Genomic DNA, 20,000 nt, shown 5'->3' with positions numbered 1-20,000 from the left:
TTCGTTATTTCATTTTATTAAATGTTATATCTCTCTGTGTTAGTTTAAACCTGATATTTGCCCTCGTTGTTTAAGATTCTTGTGGTGACTACCTTGGCTTTTCAGACATAGTTTATCTTGGACTACACTATCTAAGGTACCGTTTTCTTAAAAAAAAAAAAAAAGACAAGAAACAAAACAAAATAACCATACAGAAGCTCTATCGTTGACTTGATATCATGGAATGGTTAGGTATTATCACATTAGATTTTGGGAAGCTAGCCAAAATAGTCTAGCATCCGTTCCAGGGACACTGGTTCATCTCATACGCTTTTTCAGCCACATATTTTTATACCAATTCTGCTTTTAAAATAGGAGTTTATTCAATGCAATCATTACATCAATTTAAAATGCAGAGCAATCCTCAACTGCACAAAGACAGAATTTAATTAAATTAAAACAGATGGATGGACACATTAGTACAGTTATACCTAAAATTCTCCCAGAGGTTAGCGAGACAGACAGAGAACATCTTGCTTTAGACAAATCATGGAAGCTAATCTGTTCTAATTTAATTAAATTCTATGTCTTTGTGCAACTGAGGATTGCTCTGAATTTTAAATTGATGTAATGATTGCATTGTTAAATTAAATGGAGTTGCTTGAAACGATCGTACTGCATCATCTCTGGATAGCCTTGTTGCTTATTTTGATTTTAATCACCTTATTCTGAAGTTGTATTGATAATACCATACTAAATTCTGATGCCTCAACCTAAGTACCATATTCAGCTGAATCTAAATTTTTGCTGAACTCATCTATATATGTATATATATATATATATATGTATATATATATATATATATATATATATATATATATATATATATATATATATATATATTACTCATTTACTTGTTTCAGTCATGGCCATGCTGGAGTACTGCCTTTTAGTTGAAGCAAATCGACCCCCAGGACTTATTCTTTGTAAGCCTAGTACTTATTCTCTCGGTCACTTTTGCTGAACCGCTAAGTTATGGGAATGTAAACACACCAAGATCAGGTGTCACGCGATGGTGGAGGGACAAACACACACACATATATATATATTATACATGACAGGTTTCTTTCAGTTTCCGTCTACCAAATCCACTCACAAGGCTCTGGTCAGCCCAAGGTTATAGTCGAAGACACTTGCCCAACATGCCAGGCTATGATGTACCTCAAAGCTATGAGATGATGCATGATTAATTCGAAACAATGTGGAATAAATAAGCGGAACATTTGCCAGAGTGTTCGTTGTATCTTGCTTGACACTGTTATGTCCTGTATTATAACGGCAAACTTCACTGTCTGCGTGTTGGACCGAATGGCATACCCCCCCCATCTGACTCCACTCATTGTGTCTGTCCACTATTTATTTGTGGTGGAACAGCCCATTTCTCTCTGAGGGGTGTCCTCCACAACACAGAATAATCTAAATACTTAAGGGTTAGACCAACCATGCCCAGTCCAAATATTCTACCTGTCTCATGTTGAAACCAGCCAGATTTGGCCCCTCACGCATACCTTACTATGTCATTTCCAAAAATAAGAAAATACATCATTGAAATGCCAAAGCTATGAAATAATACACGATTAATTCAAAACAATGTGGAATAAGAAGCATTACATTTGACTGAGTAATTGGAAAGCTAAATGGTTAATTGGTGTTAATTATCTCAGGTTTATAGTTTAAATAAATAAACATGAACTTTTATTTCCATCCTTATGCTTCCTATTATCCAGGATATTGCATGGATTGTTAATTTAATGGTTTGGCAAATGAGACTGATGACTATCGTGGAGTGAAGATGGCTATTGTGGAGTGAAGATGTCTATTGTGGAGTGAAGATGTCTATTGTGGAGTGAAGATGGCTATTGTGGAGTGAAGATGACTATTATGGAGTGAAGATGTCTATTGTGGAGTGAAGATGGCTATTGTGGAGTGAAGATGATTATGTGGAGTGGAGATGGCTATAGTGGAGTGAAGATGACTATAGTGGAGTGGAGATAGCTACTGTGGCCTGAAGATGTCTATTGTGGAGTGAAGCTGACTCTACTGGCAGTGCAGATACCATTCTTGATCCTGCCACCCTTTGAACACAGCAGCTCAGGTTACCCATGATGTGACAGCTGGAGGGAAAGAAAGCTGCACCAGCACTCAGCTGAGTAAACTGGAGGAGTGTGGAATGGGGTGCCTTGCTCAAGGACACAATGTTTAGCCTTCTTCAGATATTGAACCCACAATATTATGATTGTGAGATGAACATCCTAATCATTTGGTAATGTGTGTTCACTATATCTATCTATCTATCTAACTATCTATCTTTCTCTCTGTCTGTCTATATGTGTGTGTGTGTGTATATAAACTTATATATATATATATATATTCAACGACTGGCACCCATGCCAACGTCGTCTCCTTCATTGGACACGAAACTCAGCTTGTGAAGACTTATTGAGGCAAGCGAAAGCGAAATCGGGATGGCACCTGTGCCAAGCGTCGCCTTTCTGGCACTTGTGCCCGTGACATGTGTAAGAATTTTTGAGCGAGGCCGTTGGACTCGCTCCTGTCCAGTGACATGTAAAAAACACCACTTGAGCGTGGCCGTTGCCAGTACCACCTGACTGGCCCTTGTGCCAGTGGCATGTAAAAGTACCCACTACACTCTCGGAGTGGTTGGCGTTAGGAAGGGCATCCAGTCATAGAAACTCTGCCAGATCAGATTGGAGCCTGGTGCAGCCATCTGGTTCGCCAGTCCTCAGTCAAATCGTCCAACCCATGCTAGCATGGAAAGTGGACGTTTTTCCACATGCCACCGGAACAAGTGCCAGTAATGTGACGCTGGTAACGAACACGTTCGAATGGTGCTTTTTACGTGCTGAATATATATCTATATACATACACACACATATGAAAATACTAGCAATATAAATAGCTGTATATTAATAGAAATGAAAAGCAACACAGCAGTAAAGAACTGCATCAGCCAAGCACTGGAATCGGGTTAATATCTCTTCATGGCTTAACATAAAGGAAAAATCAATTAGAAACAGTTGATAAAAATATCCAGTAACATCAGGAGAAAACAAACTTCAAACGCCATCGGTAAAGTTTGCACTAATTAACATAATTATGTTAATTAGCGTACACCAAGGGAATTTGATTAATTAGAATTACATCTTGAGTAATGAGAACAGTCTCAAGAATGAGTGTGTGGTTAAGAAGTTTACTTCTGAACCTCTTCAATTCAGGTTTGGCCTTACTTTGTGGTACCTAAGTCAGTTGGGGATTTTTGTGGGGGCAGTTTAGGGTGGCTGAAAATAGAGAAATGTTTTGTGTGTGCATCTTTTGTCAATTACTGGTTTTCAGTCATTAGACTATAGCCATGCTGGAGCACTGCCTTGGAGAATTTTGGTTGAATGAATTGAATCCAGTGCTTTATTTTTTAAGCTTGGTAATTATTCTATTGGTCTCTTTTTGCCAAATTACTAAGTTATAGGATGTAATTACTCCAATGCAAGTTGTCATGTAGTAGTGGGGGTACATAGACACAAAGACGCACACACACACAGATATATACATATATATATTGTTGGCACTCCATCAGTTATGACGACGAGGGTTCCAGTTGATCCAATCAATGGAACAACTTGCTCGGGAAATTAATGTGCAAGTGGCTGAACACTCCACAGACACGTGTACCCTTAACGTAGTTCTCGGGGATATTCAGTGTGACACAGTGTGACAAGGCTGACCCTTTGAATTACAGGCACAGCTTCATGGAGCTTTAGGTGTCTTCGCTCAATAAACACTCACAACGCCCAGTCTGGGAATTGAAACCTCGATCTTACGACCGCGAGTCCGCTGCCCTAACCACTGGGCCATTGCACCTCCACATACATATATATATACACCGTGCTGGACTGCTGAAATTTACAAATTTTTTTCATTCTCTCTTATTCCTTTCTGTTGAAGAGCGTAGGCTCGAAACGTTAAAACAATTTCTCACTTTCCCCGAGTGTCAAACTAATACACTTGCTTGTCGTTCATACACCTGTCTTTGTCTTTTGTTTTTCTATTATTTTCAACTATATATATATATATATATATATACACATATATATACCGTAAATCCTAGAGTATAGTCTGCCCTTGAGTATAATACACAGGGGATTTTTAGGGGGCTGTACCTCTGAAAAACCTAAACCTTGTGTATAATATGCACCCCTTCTCTAACTTGAGTCAAGGAGGTCTATATAACGTTCTTGGTTTGTAAAAGTATATACGGTAACGTCCTTTGTTATTAGTGTATATATAACATAATGCAAACGTGTAGCTTTTTTGTGCACCAAATCCATACACAAGGCTATGGTCAACCAAAGGCTAGAGTAGAAGGCTCTTACTCAAGGTGCAATGTAGTGGGACTGAACTTGGAACTATGTGGTTGCAAAGCAAGCTTCTTACCACACAGCCATATATGCACTTATATATCATCATCATCATTTAATGCCCCTTTCCCCATGCTGGCATGGGTTGGACAGTTTGGCAAGAACAGATGAGCCAGAGGACTGGGTTTCTTTGTCAGCTTTGGCATGGTTTCTACAGCTGGATGCCGTTCTTAATGCCAACCATTTTACAGAGTGTACTGGGTGTTCAGGCTAAATTTGACAGTTTGCTTAAAAGAAAACGGAAACATAATATTCCATCCAAAAATAAAAAAAAAAAAATAAAAATAAAAAATACCAGCTAGGTATTATAGCTGAGTGATAATAGTTTACTCAGAGTAGCTGCATTCAGCTTCCACTCTGGATCCGTGCATGCATTTTCCACTGCGTCCCTGGGAAGATCTTTGAACACCTGTTTGATCTTGCTGACTAGCTGAACAGTTCAGCCGTGGTGTTGCAGGTAGAACGTTTGGTGTCTTTCCCAGTTGTGTTCCCACACAGTAAATCCATGGGATCACAAACGGGGGGGATTCAGAGGCTGGTGACTTCTGACTCTTTCCAGAGATATATCAAGGGGCTGAATCCTGCTGCTACACATATCTGGTAGCGACTTCTCTTGAAAATTGACCAATCTGGCATTGTGAACATTGGTGACATCATTAATGTGATAAGGTTGATTTACTCTAAAAAAAGGGGAATAACCTCGAGTTATCTTCCCTTGCGCATAGTTAGCACTAGGTGGCACTGAATGGCGTAGCTATAAAAGACAGTCATCTCCATGCTCAAATGAGTTGCATTTTTGCTTTATATAGATACACATGTTGACTCATGCGGAACATTTCTTTTTTGGCTGATCTACATTTTCAAGTCCAGCATGGTAGCTGAAAATAGTTAACTAATTTCTTTGGGACTTGAAACTCTCTTGTTCTCACATTACGCACCGGTGGCAGACAATACAAACGGTCGTTAGTTAAGTACTTTTCTTTGATTTATTTTAGTGTCAATTTGTTATGTTGACCTGAAGTCTGGCAACACGCACTCAACAAATTCTTAGGTGAATTGCAACCAGCATTCAACTGAGCAAAAGTGAGCAGCTGAATTTAGAGAAGAGAGACTCATTAAGATGACCTAAGGTCTGGACATCCTGCAACTGCCAACACCTAAGAGAATATTGATCGTGTTTCCCACATGGTGATGGATGACAGGCAATCAGATATAAATCAAATTGCCAATGCTATTAGTATATCTCATGAAAGAGTTGAGAATACTCTGTACAATGCACTTGACATGACGAAGCTCACTGCTCAGTGGATGCCATGTCTTCTGACATTTGATGAAAAGCATCATGGGAAAACCTGACATTGTTTCAGGCAGATCCAGCTGGTTTTCTTGAAGGTTTCCCCAAGACCAGATGAATGTTGGGTTCAACTTTGAGCTAGAAATAAAGAGACAATCTATGCGGTAGAAACACCACTCCTCACCTGCTCCAAAGAAGGCCAAGTGATGGCCTCAGTTTTTTTGGGATGCAAAAGGGAATGTGTTTATTGACTATCTTCAAAAGGGCCACAACAATCAGTGGGGAGCACTATGTCAACTTGCTGAGGCAATTACGAAAGGCTATCAAGACCAAACAACCAGGACAACTGACAAAAGGGGTCTGTTTTCATGAGGACACACAAATCCTTGGTTTCAATGGCTGGTGTGCACACTCCCTATTCTCCAAATTTGGACTCATCTATCATCTGCTGCCCAACATGGAAAAACACTTGGCTGGGAACCAGTATCATAGCGATCTATCTGTCTGTCTATGCATGTTGAGTCTCATGGAGGCAATGACAAATGATTGAGACTTCTGGTAATTTGCTATGCTTGAGAAGATAGATCAAGTTAAATGAAGTCCCCAGTCTCACAAGGCTTTGGTTGGCCTGAGGCTATAGAAGACACTTGCCCAAGGTGCAATCCAGTGAGACTGAATGGTTTTGGGTTGTCATACTGCATGGGTAAGAACCTTCTATTATATCCTCAAGCTGACCAAAACCTTGTGAGTAGATTTGGTAGATAGAAACTAAAAGAAGCCCATCGTGTATAACAAATGTGTGTTTGTCCTAGTACCACTACTTGACAACTGGTGTTGGTGTGTTTATGCTCAGTGGTTTAGCAAAAATGAGACGTGGCTAATCAGCAGGCCTGAAATATTCATCATCATCATCATTTAATGTCTGCTTTCCATGCTAGCATGGGTTGGACGATGATGAAGGGCCATCTTTACGGTGACCAGCCAAATGGTAGCAAGATCAAGCAAAGATGGTAGCCAAATTAGTCGTCTTGTGGAACCCACAAGAGGAAAACATCATCACATTTACATGGACAAGTTGATTGCAGACACTGGCCTGGAATGTATCCAGCAGCTTAAGGAAGTGGAATGATGGACTGAGAAGTGTGGCAGGTGGACTTTGTTGCTGTGACCTGGGTTAGAACCCAACCATAACAATAACTGCTGCTGAAAAAAATAATTGCAGAAAGAGATGTGAGCTCTACAAGCTCTAGCTAGGGCAACCCATCTGGGGTTGAAGTAATTTAGAATGAAAACTGGAACTGTGTTGACAGATGTATTTCATCCTCCTCCTCCTCACCATCACCCTTGTCACATGCTAGAAACAACGGCAAACTCTTCCTCAAACTGCACCCTACTGTCTTAAAAAAGAGGTAGTGAATGACATAACCCTAGATGCACAAAAAGACGATATGGTAATGACTGGCTTGTCTTTGATCATAAATGTACTCAATCAGGATAGACTCGTGGCTAAACAACAACAGAAAAATTGAAGACAGACAACAAAACAGGTTCAGTTATCAGGCTTTTTAATTCAATAAACCAAGGAATAGAATAGACGCTAAAATTAGGAAGCCATTTCTAAAACATCTAAGAAACTTGTAGAGGAACATTAGAAAAAAAAATAAAAAAGAGAGACAGCAGGTTTGTTATTTCAATTCACGAAGAATTTCCTGTGAGTAGCTTTGCCTTGGTGCATTCTTGTAAGTAAAAGTGAGTTTAGCTTTCAAGGTGCCTGTCAAACATGTACTCGCCAAGACCACCGCCAACACGTTTCAGGTTGGTGATGTGGTCAGACAGAAGCTTGATGTCATCGACCTGTTCACCGAGATATTCGCTTTCTATGAAGTCCATCATCTGTAGAGAGAGAGAAAAAAAAAGAAAGAGGTTCATAAAAAAAGTCTAGAGAAATAAAGAGAGACAGATCTACCATATTTGATGACATGTAAGACGTACTTTTCACTCCAAAGACATCTGCCTTCATAAGACTTTAATGAACTAAAAACGTTTCCCCCACCCTGAACATATACTGCTGAAATTGGAGTATCTTATATATGCTTGCATTGTTTATGCCATCAAGTATGGTCAGTTACAAGCTGCCACCCCAGAAATGACCATCTTGTCTCTTCAGAGTATGTAGGCAACAAATATCCTATTTGGCCTCTTGAAAACAAGAAAGGCGCAATTCTTGTTTCTGCCAACTAAATTTCTTTCACAAGCCACTAGTCAACTTGCATCTATAGAAGAAGGCTCTGGCTAACAGTGTGCATATATTAGGGGCAGAACCCAAACCACATGGCCATGCCTGTGTCATTGAGTGCACGTGTTTGCCTACACACACACATCCCAAATGCGTACGTATACAGCTTTCATTGAAAAACAAAAACAAACCCCCTTCCTTGTGATTTTAGTTTTGCCCCTAGTTAAAAACACTTGCCACAGCCATAAATACAGTGAACTAGTAATGGACCCAATGCCAACTAGTAACCAACAACTGTCCAGAATATGACCTTGTAAACAATTCCAGAAAGGGGAGATAAAGCAGTGTTCCATGAAGGGAGACAACCCCTTGTTCATGTATTATTCGTTTCCCAAGAGCTTCATAAGATTCTTTTATTGGTTTCAGTCATTTGACTGTGGCCATGCTGGAGCACCGCTTTTAGTCGAGCAAATCGACCCCCAGGACTTATTTTATCGGTCTCTCTTGCCGAACCGCTAAGTGACGGGGATGTAAAATTTAAATGGTTGAAGAGCTAGACAAGTATGAGTTACGAAAGATAGCAGTGTTTCTTGCCCGCATGGAAAAGTGGAAACTAAAAACAAGATACACCTGCACAGGCATGTACAACACACATCCTTTTGAATATGTGCCGGTTCCATTAAAACTTTATTGAAAGAGCGAGAGAGAGATGGGGGGGGGGGGGGGGGGGGAGGATATATTTTCTGTGTTGCAAGTAAGATAAAAAGAATTACCTGGGCGTCGTTATGACTGTCAGCAATCTTGTGCAGTTCCAGAAGGGATGCGTTGACCTTCTTTTCCAGAGCAAGAGCTGCCTCCATGGCGTCCAGAGCTGTTCCCCAATCATCATGATCAGGTTTCTGAGAAAAAATAATTAGAGCAACAAAAACTTCATTAATTTTGACAGTGCTAGGGTTAGGAAAAAAAAAAAACCCCTACCACTCCACTCTCCCACCCCCATTTCTACCACTTATTACCCACAGGTCCTCATGTAGTAGTCAGGAGTAGCAATATTGTATTAAAAAAAAGGTATATCGTATATAACCTTTAAATATGGTACATTTAATCCATTGGCATGTAAACTGACCAGACCTGGCCCAAGATAAAATTACCTGTTGTATGTTCCAACCAAATCTGGCCTCTTACACTTACCCAACAATGTCATTCTAGATAAAAATATAGTCACGCCATTGAAATCTCAAAGCCACAAAATAATGAAGGATTAACTCCAAACCAATGTGAATAGATAAGGATTACATTTGACAGAACAATCTGAATGTTAAAGGGTTAATCTTTATTTACATGATTTGCCTTGGTACTGAATGTTGACTTAGTATAGACCAAATGATGGACTTCTTAACCACAAAGAATCAAACCGTATGCAATGTTGACTTCAAATATGGCATTATTGTCGCAATGGTTAGCCCTTGTGAAATCGTTTCAGTCTATTTATTTCAAGCTGTATCAGTAAGGCACTCAAAACAGAAAGTGAAGAAAAACCGATATGGAGGCATGGTTAAGAAGCTTGCTTGGAAACACAGGTTCAGTCCTGCTCCGCAGCACTTTGAGCAAATGTCTTCTACTGGAAGCCCTGGGCTGACCAAAGCCTTGCAAGTAGTTTTGGTGGATGGAAACTGAAATAAGCCTATCATATACACACATACATGTGTGTCTGTATCTTTGTCTTGACATCAAGTGATGGTTGTAAATGAGCATCAGTGCCATACAAGTGGGGTTGTTAGGAAACAGATAGATGAGTGTTGGTGACAGGTAGAGCATCCAGCCATAGAAAATCTACCATCTGAGCTATGGAAGCATGAAAAAGCAGACATTAAATTATTATTATTACTAACCTCAACTTGCTTCAGAAGGATTCTTCCACCCCTCTTGTTTTGGTATTTCATGAACTTCTCAGCGTGTTCTTTCTCTTCTTCAGATCTCTTCTGAAAGAATTTGTACAACCCTTTCAGGGCGACATCATCGCGGTCAAAATAAAATGCCTGAAAAGTTAAAGAAACAAATATTAAATTAATCAAATGGAGATTCCTTTTACGTATTTCAACACAATTATCTTCAACTCTTATGGTGCCAACCTGCCTAAAACCAAACCTGAGAATTCAAAGTGGTTGTGTTTAGATTTTAAAATTCAGTTACCAAAGAACAGAATACATGCTAAAAATAGGAAGCCATTTCTAAAACTTATAAGAATCTTGTAGAGGAACATTAAAAAAAGATAGCAGATTTATTACTTAAATTCAAAGAATTGTGTAGCTTTCCCTTGGTGCATTCTTGTAAGTAAAAGTGAGTTTAGCTTTCATGGTGCCTGTCAAACAAATACTGTAAATCGAGTATAATCCGCACTTTTCCCCCCAAAATTTAAAGGTCAAAATTTTCAGTGCATACTATATACGAGGTTAAAAATGAAAAATATTTTCTAAGTGATAAATAAAGGCAATTTACTTAATATTCATTTTTCACTGACGTTATTACTGTTATTTCTTTATTTTCTGCAAACAAACTGCACAAAAAAGCTACACGTTTGCATTATGTTATATATACAATAATAATAAAGGACGTTACTGTATATATGTTTACAAACCAAAGACGTTATATAGACCTCCTTGACTCAAGTTAGAGAAGGGGTGCGTATTTATACACAAGGTTTAGGTTTTTCAGAGGTACAGCCCTCTAAAAAACCCCTGCGTATTATACTCGAGGATTTACGGTACTCACCAAGATCACCGCCAACACGTTACAAGTTCAATCTCACTGCATGGTACCTTGGCTAAGGGTCTATGCATCCTCTACTATAGCTTTGGGGCAACCCTAGCCTTTAAATAGATTTGGTAGAGAGAAACTGAAAAAAAGTCCATTGTGTATAGCTGTGTGTGTGTGTGTTGCTTGTATGAATCAAGAATGGTCTCAGTTGGATTGGTATCAAAAAGGTTAAACATGGCTTCACCTAGTTTGAATTCCATTGTTCATAATGAATGGTAACAGAGTACAGACTGTTCAATTAGTCTTCTATGTTCAGGGATCGAAATGTTGCATATTATATATATATATATATATATATATATATATATATATATATATATATATATATATGTGTATCTATCCATCATCATTTACAACGAACAAGATGAGGACAAATGTCCGTCAAATGTTCTGGGTGTAGTGCTTTGTCCATTAGGAGAGTAGGTTGTAGTAATTCTGGTTATCGAACTGGTGAGATTATTGACTACAGACGAATGGAAGCGATTGGCCGTAAACAGGCTTTACTCTTCTAAGTGCAAGGGTATGGTATCTGTTATTAGTTATTGTAGTCGTGAATCTTACTGACCAGGAGTCAGCCATGTCTAAGTCGGATTCCAAAGCCTCGTTTTTTAACTGGCTGGCAAGACGATGGACATAACTGAGTAGTAATAATCCTAAGCACAAGGCCTGAAATTTTGGGAGGAGGGGATGAGCCGATTACATCAACCCCTGAAAGGATGAAAAGCACAAAGTCAACCATGGCGTAATTTGTCCAGCGTCCTAACGATTCTGCAAGTTTGCCGCAATAATAATAATAATAATAATAATAATAATAATCTTTTCTACTCTAGGCACAAGGCTCGAAATTTTGGGGGAGGGGCCAGTCGATTTGATCGACCCCAGTAAGCAAATGGTACTTAATTTATCGACCTTGAAAGGATGAAAGGCAAAGTCAACCTTGGCAGAATTTGAATGTAGCGATGGGCGAAATATCACCAACCATTTTGTCCAGCGTGCTAATAATTCTGCCAATTTGCGGCCTTAATAATAATAATAATAATCCTTTCTATGGTAGGCACAAAGCCTTAAGGGATTAGTCAATTACATCAACCCCAGTGTTTCAGTGATATTTAATTTATCGACCCCAAAAGGATGAAAGGCAAAGTCGACCTCAGCAGAATTTGAACTCAGGACGTAGCGACAGGCGAAATACCGCTAAGCATTTCCTCCAGTGTGCCAACGGCTTTGCCAGTTCGCCGTCTTAATGACAATAATAATAATAGTAATTATTACGATAAACGAGAGCAGAAGATTCTAACAGTACAGAGAATCGTTAAGACACAACTAGACTGATATCACAACCCTTTAATTACCAGAGAAGTTCAATTTGGTAGCAGGGCTATATAATTATATACCTAACTTCTATACAATTCATTCATATATACTCCAGTTTCTCCCTCCCCATGCACCACTCTTGCATGTTAAAATAGGGTGAGACATAAATCTGTGGTTGAATGGCTATCAGAACTTTCAAAGTAACAAAGAATAAACATGATTAATGTGTAACAGATATGCAAACCATTGTATGAAGGTAAAGTACAACAGGAGTGTATATAGACAATACTATAGTGTCTACCGTATAGGTCAACACACCTAACATTAATAATGAGAACGGAGATTTTTCACTTTCATAAATTTTATTTAAAACTGTTATATAAAATTTATGGATGTGAAAAATCTCCATTCTCCTTACTATTAATGTTATTAATTATTTGATGGAACATATGCAGCCCTGAACAAGACATAGGGAATTACCCAACTAGAGAAGTTACCAGAGCCCAACAACTCATTGTTAGCTCGAGTACTACATATGGACTGTTGTGGTTTTGGGTTCAGTCCTGCTATGTGGCACATTGGCCAAGTGCCCTCTACTATATCGTTGGGCTGACCAAATACTTCAGTGGATTTGGTAGAAGGGAACTGAAAGAAGCCTGTCGTTATGAGTGCATGCATGCGTGTTTATATTTGTCCCTGTAACATAGTGGTTCAGCAGAAAGGAACTGATAGAATAAGCATTAGGTTAAAAAAAACCCCCCCAAAAAAAACCCAGGGCCAATTTATTTTCATTTAAAAACCTTTAAGGCGATGCTCCAGCATGGCCTCAATCCAATGACTTATACAAGGTAAAAAAAAAAAAACCCTCTATAAATACACACACACATACACTAGGTAATGGAGTTCATAAATGTTTTCCCTTCATTAATTTATACACACTATATATATATATATATATATATATATATATATATAGTGACCCAGCAAATAAAGTGAGTTCATGGCTGTATCCTACACCAGCCCCAGCACATTCAAAAGTATCCGATGCCAGAGTGGCCTTGACTGGCTTCTGTGCCGGTGGCATGTAAAAAGCACCAACCGATCGTGGTCGGTGCCAGCCTCCTTTGGCCCGTGCCGGTGTCACGTAAAAAGCACCCACTACACTCATGGAGTGGTTGGTGTTAGGAAGGGCATCCAGCTGTAGAAACTCTGCCAAATCAGACTGGAGAGTGGTGCAGCTTCCTGGCTTCCCAGACCCCAGTCAAACCTTCCAACCCATGCTAGCATGGAAAACGGACGTTAAATGATGATGATGATGATATGTATATATGTGTGTGTAAAGCACTAAAAACAAAGACAGTAGATCATAAGTGGATAATATATAGACATGTGGAGTCATATTCTATGTATTTAACGTCTGAAAACGGATATTTCAAATGATATTTTATACGTATTTTGCTTTGTAAATCTTGAGTTGCTAAACAACAAAGAATCTTGCGAATTCATTCTTTGCTTCAGGCTGCCAACAAGGCCTTAAAGTCATCAACACTCACAGCTATACAAAGCCGTATTTGTATGTCGTTTTACTGCTCGCCCACCCCCCCAACTTAAGTGTCTATGTTCTGTTCCAACAAACTACATAGTGATGGTGATTTATGGTAACTACTGCAGTTGAGTTTGTTTAAACATAAAATCTATATTCAAGTGGGGATAAATATTACCTCCTGATATTAATACCGTCTCTGTTACTAATATATACACCATATTTTAATGCAGGGGTTTTCAAACTTTTTGACTTGACCCCTTTATATTTCAGGCTTTACCTTAGGGACCCCTTTATAAACGCTTATGAAATTTATACATAAATATTTGCTTAAAATAACATATATAGTTTTACATTTGTTTATTTAACAGTATTTAACAAATAGGTTTATTGTCAATTAAAAGATTTCGATTAAAAAACATATACAAAATCAAATTGCCCATAAAAAGTATTTGCTGTCTACAGACTCCGTCTTGTCCTTGCGGACCCCCTGAGGTCCGCGGACCACAGTTTGAAAACCCCTGTTTTAACGTGTATAAGGAACCTTTTTTTTGGTCAAAAATTAGGTTAAAAAAGTATGGGAGTTTCTTATACATGGATAGTATTATAGACCCTTACAAAACCATTTTGTCCAAATTTTAAGCCCTCAAAATTAGGGGGTTCCTTATACACGTTAAAATACAGTATTTGTTAACAAGCTCACTGGCTAATTGCAACACCAGCACCTGTTCTGGCACTGAATCTACAGGAATTCCGCGCCATATTGTGGTTTATTATTTAAGCTTATGTCGATTCCTTTGATGTGTTATTTTGCATTTATAATAAAATAAATATATACAAATTATAAAAATACAAAAAAAAAAAAAAAACATACAATACTGTTTCTACTTTGCGGATTTTCACCTATTGTGGGAGGGTGGGTTGGTTTGGAACATAATATCCGTAATAGATGAGGGATTGCTGTGTATGTCACTGGCAGGGACAGGAATTGCTGCTATCTCTAGCAGTCAAGTATCCATCATTGATAAGATCAAGGAAGGTTGAAATCATGTGATCTGGTGGTCTTAGTGCTGAAGATGGCAAGGAAGGTGGGGGCTTAATATCTCTCTGCTAGTAATATAAAAAAAGAGCGCATTTTGCACCAACAGCCAATGAGTTTCATGGTAAAAACTACTGCAGAATATCTGTGTTTAAGTGGGGATAAATATTAATCTCTTGGTATTAATACTGCCTTTGTCATCTAATAAATGTGAAAACTTAATTCCTGTGTGTCACACTTAGACCCCCCCCCCTCTCTCACTATTCAATGACACACCTACTATTCCTCATGATGGGGGCAAAAGTAATAGTTGGCATAGAGACCGTGAGAGTGGTGGCGAAGATAGAGGGAGGGAGGGAGAGAGAGAGAAAAAAAGAAATTTATGGATAGTTGATGTTTTATTAAAAGTAGTAGTGTTGATGGTGGCAGTGAGAGTAATAATAAAAGAGAGAGAAAGAGGGAGATGATGTACAACTTTCTTTAACTATGCCTCTTTGACAGAAATTCTTTTTTCATTATTTTCCCCATCCCCCAGTAGCTATACAATGGTAAAAAACATTCCAAATTGAAAAGAAACCCCCTCTCTCTCTGTCTGTCTATCTATCTCTATGGTGGTGGTGCTGGTAGCTGGGGTAGTCGGGGACGATGGTGATAGCAAGTGGAAGACAGTGAAGGTGGCTAAGTTGAAGGTATTGATGGTGGTGGCGTCAGAGAGATAGAGAGGTTAGACAAAAAAAAAAAAAAAAGTACTGACCCCCTGAATGGGAAGACATTGTTCATTGCTTAGAAAATATTGGTCAAGCATAATAAAATTTAATATGTACCCAATGCATGAAGTGTCATTGTTGGGCCCAAGGCCCAATGAAGATCCCTCCATAGAAGCTAGAAGCTATATGTTTTTTAACAGGCTCACTTTTCCATGCTTGTAATGGTCAAATGGAATTTACTGAGGTATATTTTCTCTGGCCACATGCAGTTCCCATTGCCGACGTTTCCTTGTTTCCTAGCAAGATAATATTCCCCTCCACCCCTGGCTAGACATATTTGTATGCAGGATTGAGAACGAATTACACCAGTTGTATGACGGTGACATTTGTTTACAACTATCAAGTGCTGTCAAGATGTGGAGAGACAAACACACACACATATTTCTAATAGGTGCAGGTGTGGCTGTGTAGTAAGTAGCTTGCTTACCAACCACATGGTTCTAGGTTCAGTCCCATTGCGTGGCACCTTGTGCAAGTGTCTTCTACTATAGCCTCGGGCCGACCAAAGCCTTGTTAGTGGATTTGGTAGACGGAAACTGAAAGAAGCCTGTCGTATATATGTATGTGTGTGTATATGTTTGTCCCCCCAACTTTGCCTGACAACCGATGCTGGTGTGTTTACGACCCTGTAACTTAGCGGTTCGGCAAAACAGACCGATAGAATAAGTACTAGGCTTACAAAGAATAAGTCCTGGGGTCAATTTGCTTGACTAAAGGCGGTGCTCCAGCATGGCCGCAGTCAAATGACTGAAACAAGTAAAGGAGTATATATATATATATATATATATATATATATATATATACACACACACACACACATACACACAACAGGCTTCTTTCAGTATCCATCACCTAAATCCACTCACAAAGACTTAGCTTGAGATTAAATAAAACCACTTGCCTAAGATGCTATGCAGTGGGACTGAACCCTTAGCCATGCTCTCTGTAAACATACACACGTAAAGTATCTATGTTATTATGTATAACAGTAAGTTTATAGTACTGCACTAGTGCCCCGCACAAAGTATTTAGTCCTTCTGACTCTTAGGAAAACTGGTAACAAGAGACACTGAACATGTGTGATGACCCAGCTGGACTAATGAAAGACAGCCTCCTCGCCATACACCACACTAAAAGAATGTACTGATATATCCACAATACAACACTTAACAGCTCACACTCTAGCCATGACCTCAATATGTGTGCTTCACAACAGAACTTTCCAGAAATCTAAATACGAATTAAGCAGTCCTATTTCCTAAAGTGTTAATGGATTAGACAACAGATACTGCTAGTTGAGTTGGTTTCTGAATGCCACTCTACAATTCTGATAATGCTTTTTAAAAATTTATATTCCCTCGACTTTTTAATTAGTTCTTGCTAAGATAACAAGCTGTTTATTAATTGGTTTCTGCTTAACTAACAAGCTGTAATTTGATAGGTTTCTTTGTCATGGAGAGATCAAAACTCTGGCATTTCTCTTTCAACAAAAGGTTTGGCTTAAAATGCCAGGTTTTTACATATCCCTCTGCACTTGATTGTAGTTGCTGATGCAAGCTGGCACAAGATTTCCAATCCATAACTAGTTTGGTCTGGGCTAGAATCAATAACATCCAACAGAAATCTATTAACAGATTCTGGCAAACAGACAGAGACTTCATCTTCATCAACATCACCATGTTACCTCTGGGACTCCATTATGTACAGCATAGGAGTCAAACCTCTATGTGGTTGTTTAGTGAACAAGAAATAGCAGCTAAATTTCATCCTAACATCACGAAGTCTTAAGTAAACCGCCTAAACAAATAGGACTGACCATGAAGAGAATCCTCCAATCACTGATAAGTCAGCTTGATTAGGGGCTGGCCTGGGGACAACAGTGTCACGCAGGGCCCATATTTTAACATAAATTTGTCAAGGACACCCAGTCCAGTGCCATAAAACAATGTGTAAAATCACAAGTCACTAGAAAGGTCACTGGTGCTCTCCCTCCCTCCAGAGAAGATTAAAAAAAAAAAAAAAAATCACACTCCCTCCCCCCTGCCCCTACTTAATTATACTATATGGTTACTCACTCCCATCACGAAATATATAAATAATTGTTAACAGCAGCAATATGCCCAACAATATATTACTACTGAGAAACAACCCGCCCCCAAATCACCTCTCCAGTCTCTGTCCATACATTATATAATTCAAGGCCGAAGCCAGGCATTGTTCAGAATTCGGTTAATAAATGCCGCATGCAAAAACATCTCCCCCTGTCTATTCACACACACATATCTATCTAAATAATAGCAGCAGCTAACTATATTTTATATAAACATATTGTAATAACCAAGAACTGAGTGGTTTTGGCTCCAAGCCATAATTTTATCAAGTGATATTATATATATATATCTCCACAGAGAAAGAGATAGAGAGGAGAAAGAAAAGTTTGTCAAATGCTGTGTTCAGAGGAAGGAAAATTAAATGTTGGTTAAAAAAAAGTTCCAATTAGTATCAACCGTTTGACCGTTAGGTCATTGACACCATTTACAAGAATTACTAATTCCCATTTACGTTGGAAGGTTAGAATTAGAATTTAGCACAGAACTTATCAAAAACTGGAAGCAGAATTTGCATATCACCACCTCTCCATTTTAAAAATAAAGAATGGATTTGTGTGTGTGTGAGTGAGCAAGCGAGAGAGTGTGCGCATGTGTGAGGTAAATCAGCAGTTACTACTGCATGTTGGTAACACGTGATGAACACATGCAATCAACAGTTGAACATTTATCATTAAGTCACTCTACACCAACATACTGACTCAATGCTACACTCCCACTCCACTAATTTAAAATGAGTGTTAGGTTTACGACCAAGTTAATTATCCAAGAGCCAATAGCTATGTCCACCTCAAGTTTTCACCACTTCTAACCAACTGCAACGTGGTGTATGGCTATCACCATCAGTTTAAACGTGGTATTTCGAACTACTAAAAAACTTCAGCCACATAACTTTTAAATACTCAGTCTGAATAAGACAGCAAGGTCATGGACGGAACATCTTACACCATAGGTTTGTTTGTTGCATCAGGACTTGCCTAGGATAAAGCAACATGAATTTTGTGGGTCCCATATATGTTGAGAAGGTGAGGTTTCATAGGAATAAGGCTTAAGGAACAGTCCATAAGCCAACAAAGATTTTATGTTAGATGCACAATAAGATTAGACCCCTCAAAATTTAGACCATGTAGTTGTGATGTGATTAAAAAAAACAAAACTATACAGCCTTGTTTTTAATTATCAAATAAAACTGTCCATGGGATAGGGATAAACACTTTGCCCATCTTGTGTACCACATGTGATAAATAGGATATATTTCTCTGGCACCCATGTATCATATATGATGCACATCAATCAAGAATAACTTGGGGTTTATGAAAAGGGAAAGCTTTTTAGCTCTCAGAAGAAAAGAATCAGCGGATGTTTGGGATAAATTTATTAAAAAGCTTTGGAGAGGCAAAAAGTGTTGATGAGTAGAAAGGTAACACAGGAAACACAAAAGACACCTAGGATAAAGCAACATGAATTTTGTGGGTCCCATATATGTTGAGAAGGTGAGGTTTCATAGGAATAAGACTTAAGGAACAGAGTCCTTAAGCCAACAAAAATTTTATGTTAGATGCACAATAAGATTAGACCCCTCAAAATTTAGACTATAACTTCTAGCATTTAAACTGGCCATGTATCTGGTCAGATATCTTGTTTTATGTTTCAATGAGCCAAATTGGACCTCACACACCCACCTAGAGTTATTCTAACAATAACCAATCCCATCATTGAAAGATCAAAGTTATGAGACAATGTATGATTAATTCAAACTAATGTGGATAAACAAGGATTATATCTGACAGAGTAATCTGAATGCTAAAAGATTAAAGTCACTAAATATAATTAATCTCATTTTTATTAATGTTTGTAAAATCTTTTACTGTTGTCTCTCGAGTCATTATACCAATATTATTAACACAAGCACTGGTTCAGTTCCACTTCCTTATTAATAGTCTTTTACCTCAGTAACGAAAAGGTGATTAGTCATTGGCGGATTGTTTACAACGGTACTGGACTTTTACCAAAAGACCTGTAGAAACAGCTAAAAAAAGTTTGACAAATTCAACATATAGCACAAGTAATTTTACCATATGTTGTAATTAGGTATTAAAAAAACCCCAGCTCGTTTGTTATAATTATAATGTCAGGTGTGACTGAATGGTAAGCAGTTTGCTTTTCAACTACATTGATCCAGGTTCAGTCCCACCGAGTGGCACTTTGGGAAATTGCCTTCTACTAGCTCTAGGTTGACCAAAGCTTTGTGAGTGGATTTGGCAGGTGGAAACACCATAGATGCCTGCCATATATCTATCTGTATCTTTGTGCTTGTCTCTCACCGTTGGTTTGCTTACATCCTTGTAACTTAGCACTTCATCAAAAGACAGACAGGATTAAAAGAAGAAAAAGTACTGGGGTCGATATG

General features: G+C 38.6%; 1 protein-coding gene across 1 annotated transcript in view; it reads right to left on the bottom strand.

The window, feature by feature from the left end:
- Nucleotides 1–7,314: 7,314 nt before the first annotated feature.
- Nucleotides 7,315–20,000, bottom strand: part of LOC106869636 (soma ferritin) — a 19,099-nt gene continuing 6,413 nt past the window's right edge. Inside the window, exons 2-4 of the mRNA XM_014915452.3 lie at nucleotides 9,895–10,041; nucleotides 8,776–8,901; nucleotides 7,315–7,659 (exon numbers count right to left, since the gene is read on the bottom strand). Of these exons, the coding sequence (XP_014770938.3) occupies nucleotides 7,522–7,659; nucleotides 8,776–8,901; nucleotides 9,895–10,041 (411 nt within the window). The 3' untranslated portion in view covers nucleotides 7,315–7,521. The remainder of the gene's footprint in view (nucleotides 7,660–8,775; nucleotides 8,902–9,894; nucleotides 10,042–20,000) is intronic.

The sequence above is a fragment of the Octopus bimaculoides genome, chromosome 22, assembly GCF_046866305.1.
Source record: "Octopus bimaculoides isolate indiv1 chromosome 22, ASM4686630v1, whole genome shotgun sequence".
Classification (NCBI taxonomy): Eukaryota; Metazoa; Mollusca; class Cephalopoda; order Octopoda; family Octopodidae; genus Octopus; species Octopus bimaculoides.
This window is presented reverse-complemented; position numbering and strand designations above follow the sequence as displayed.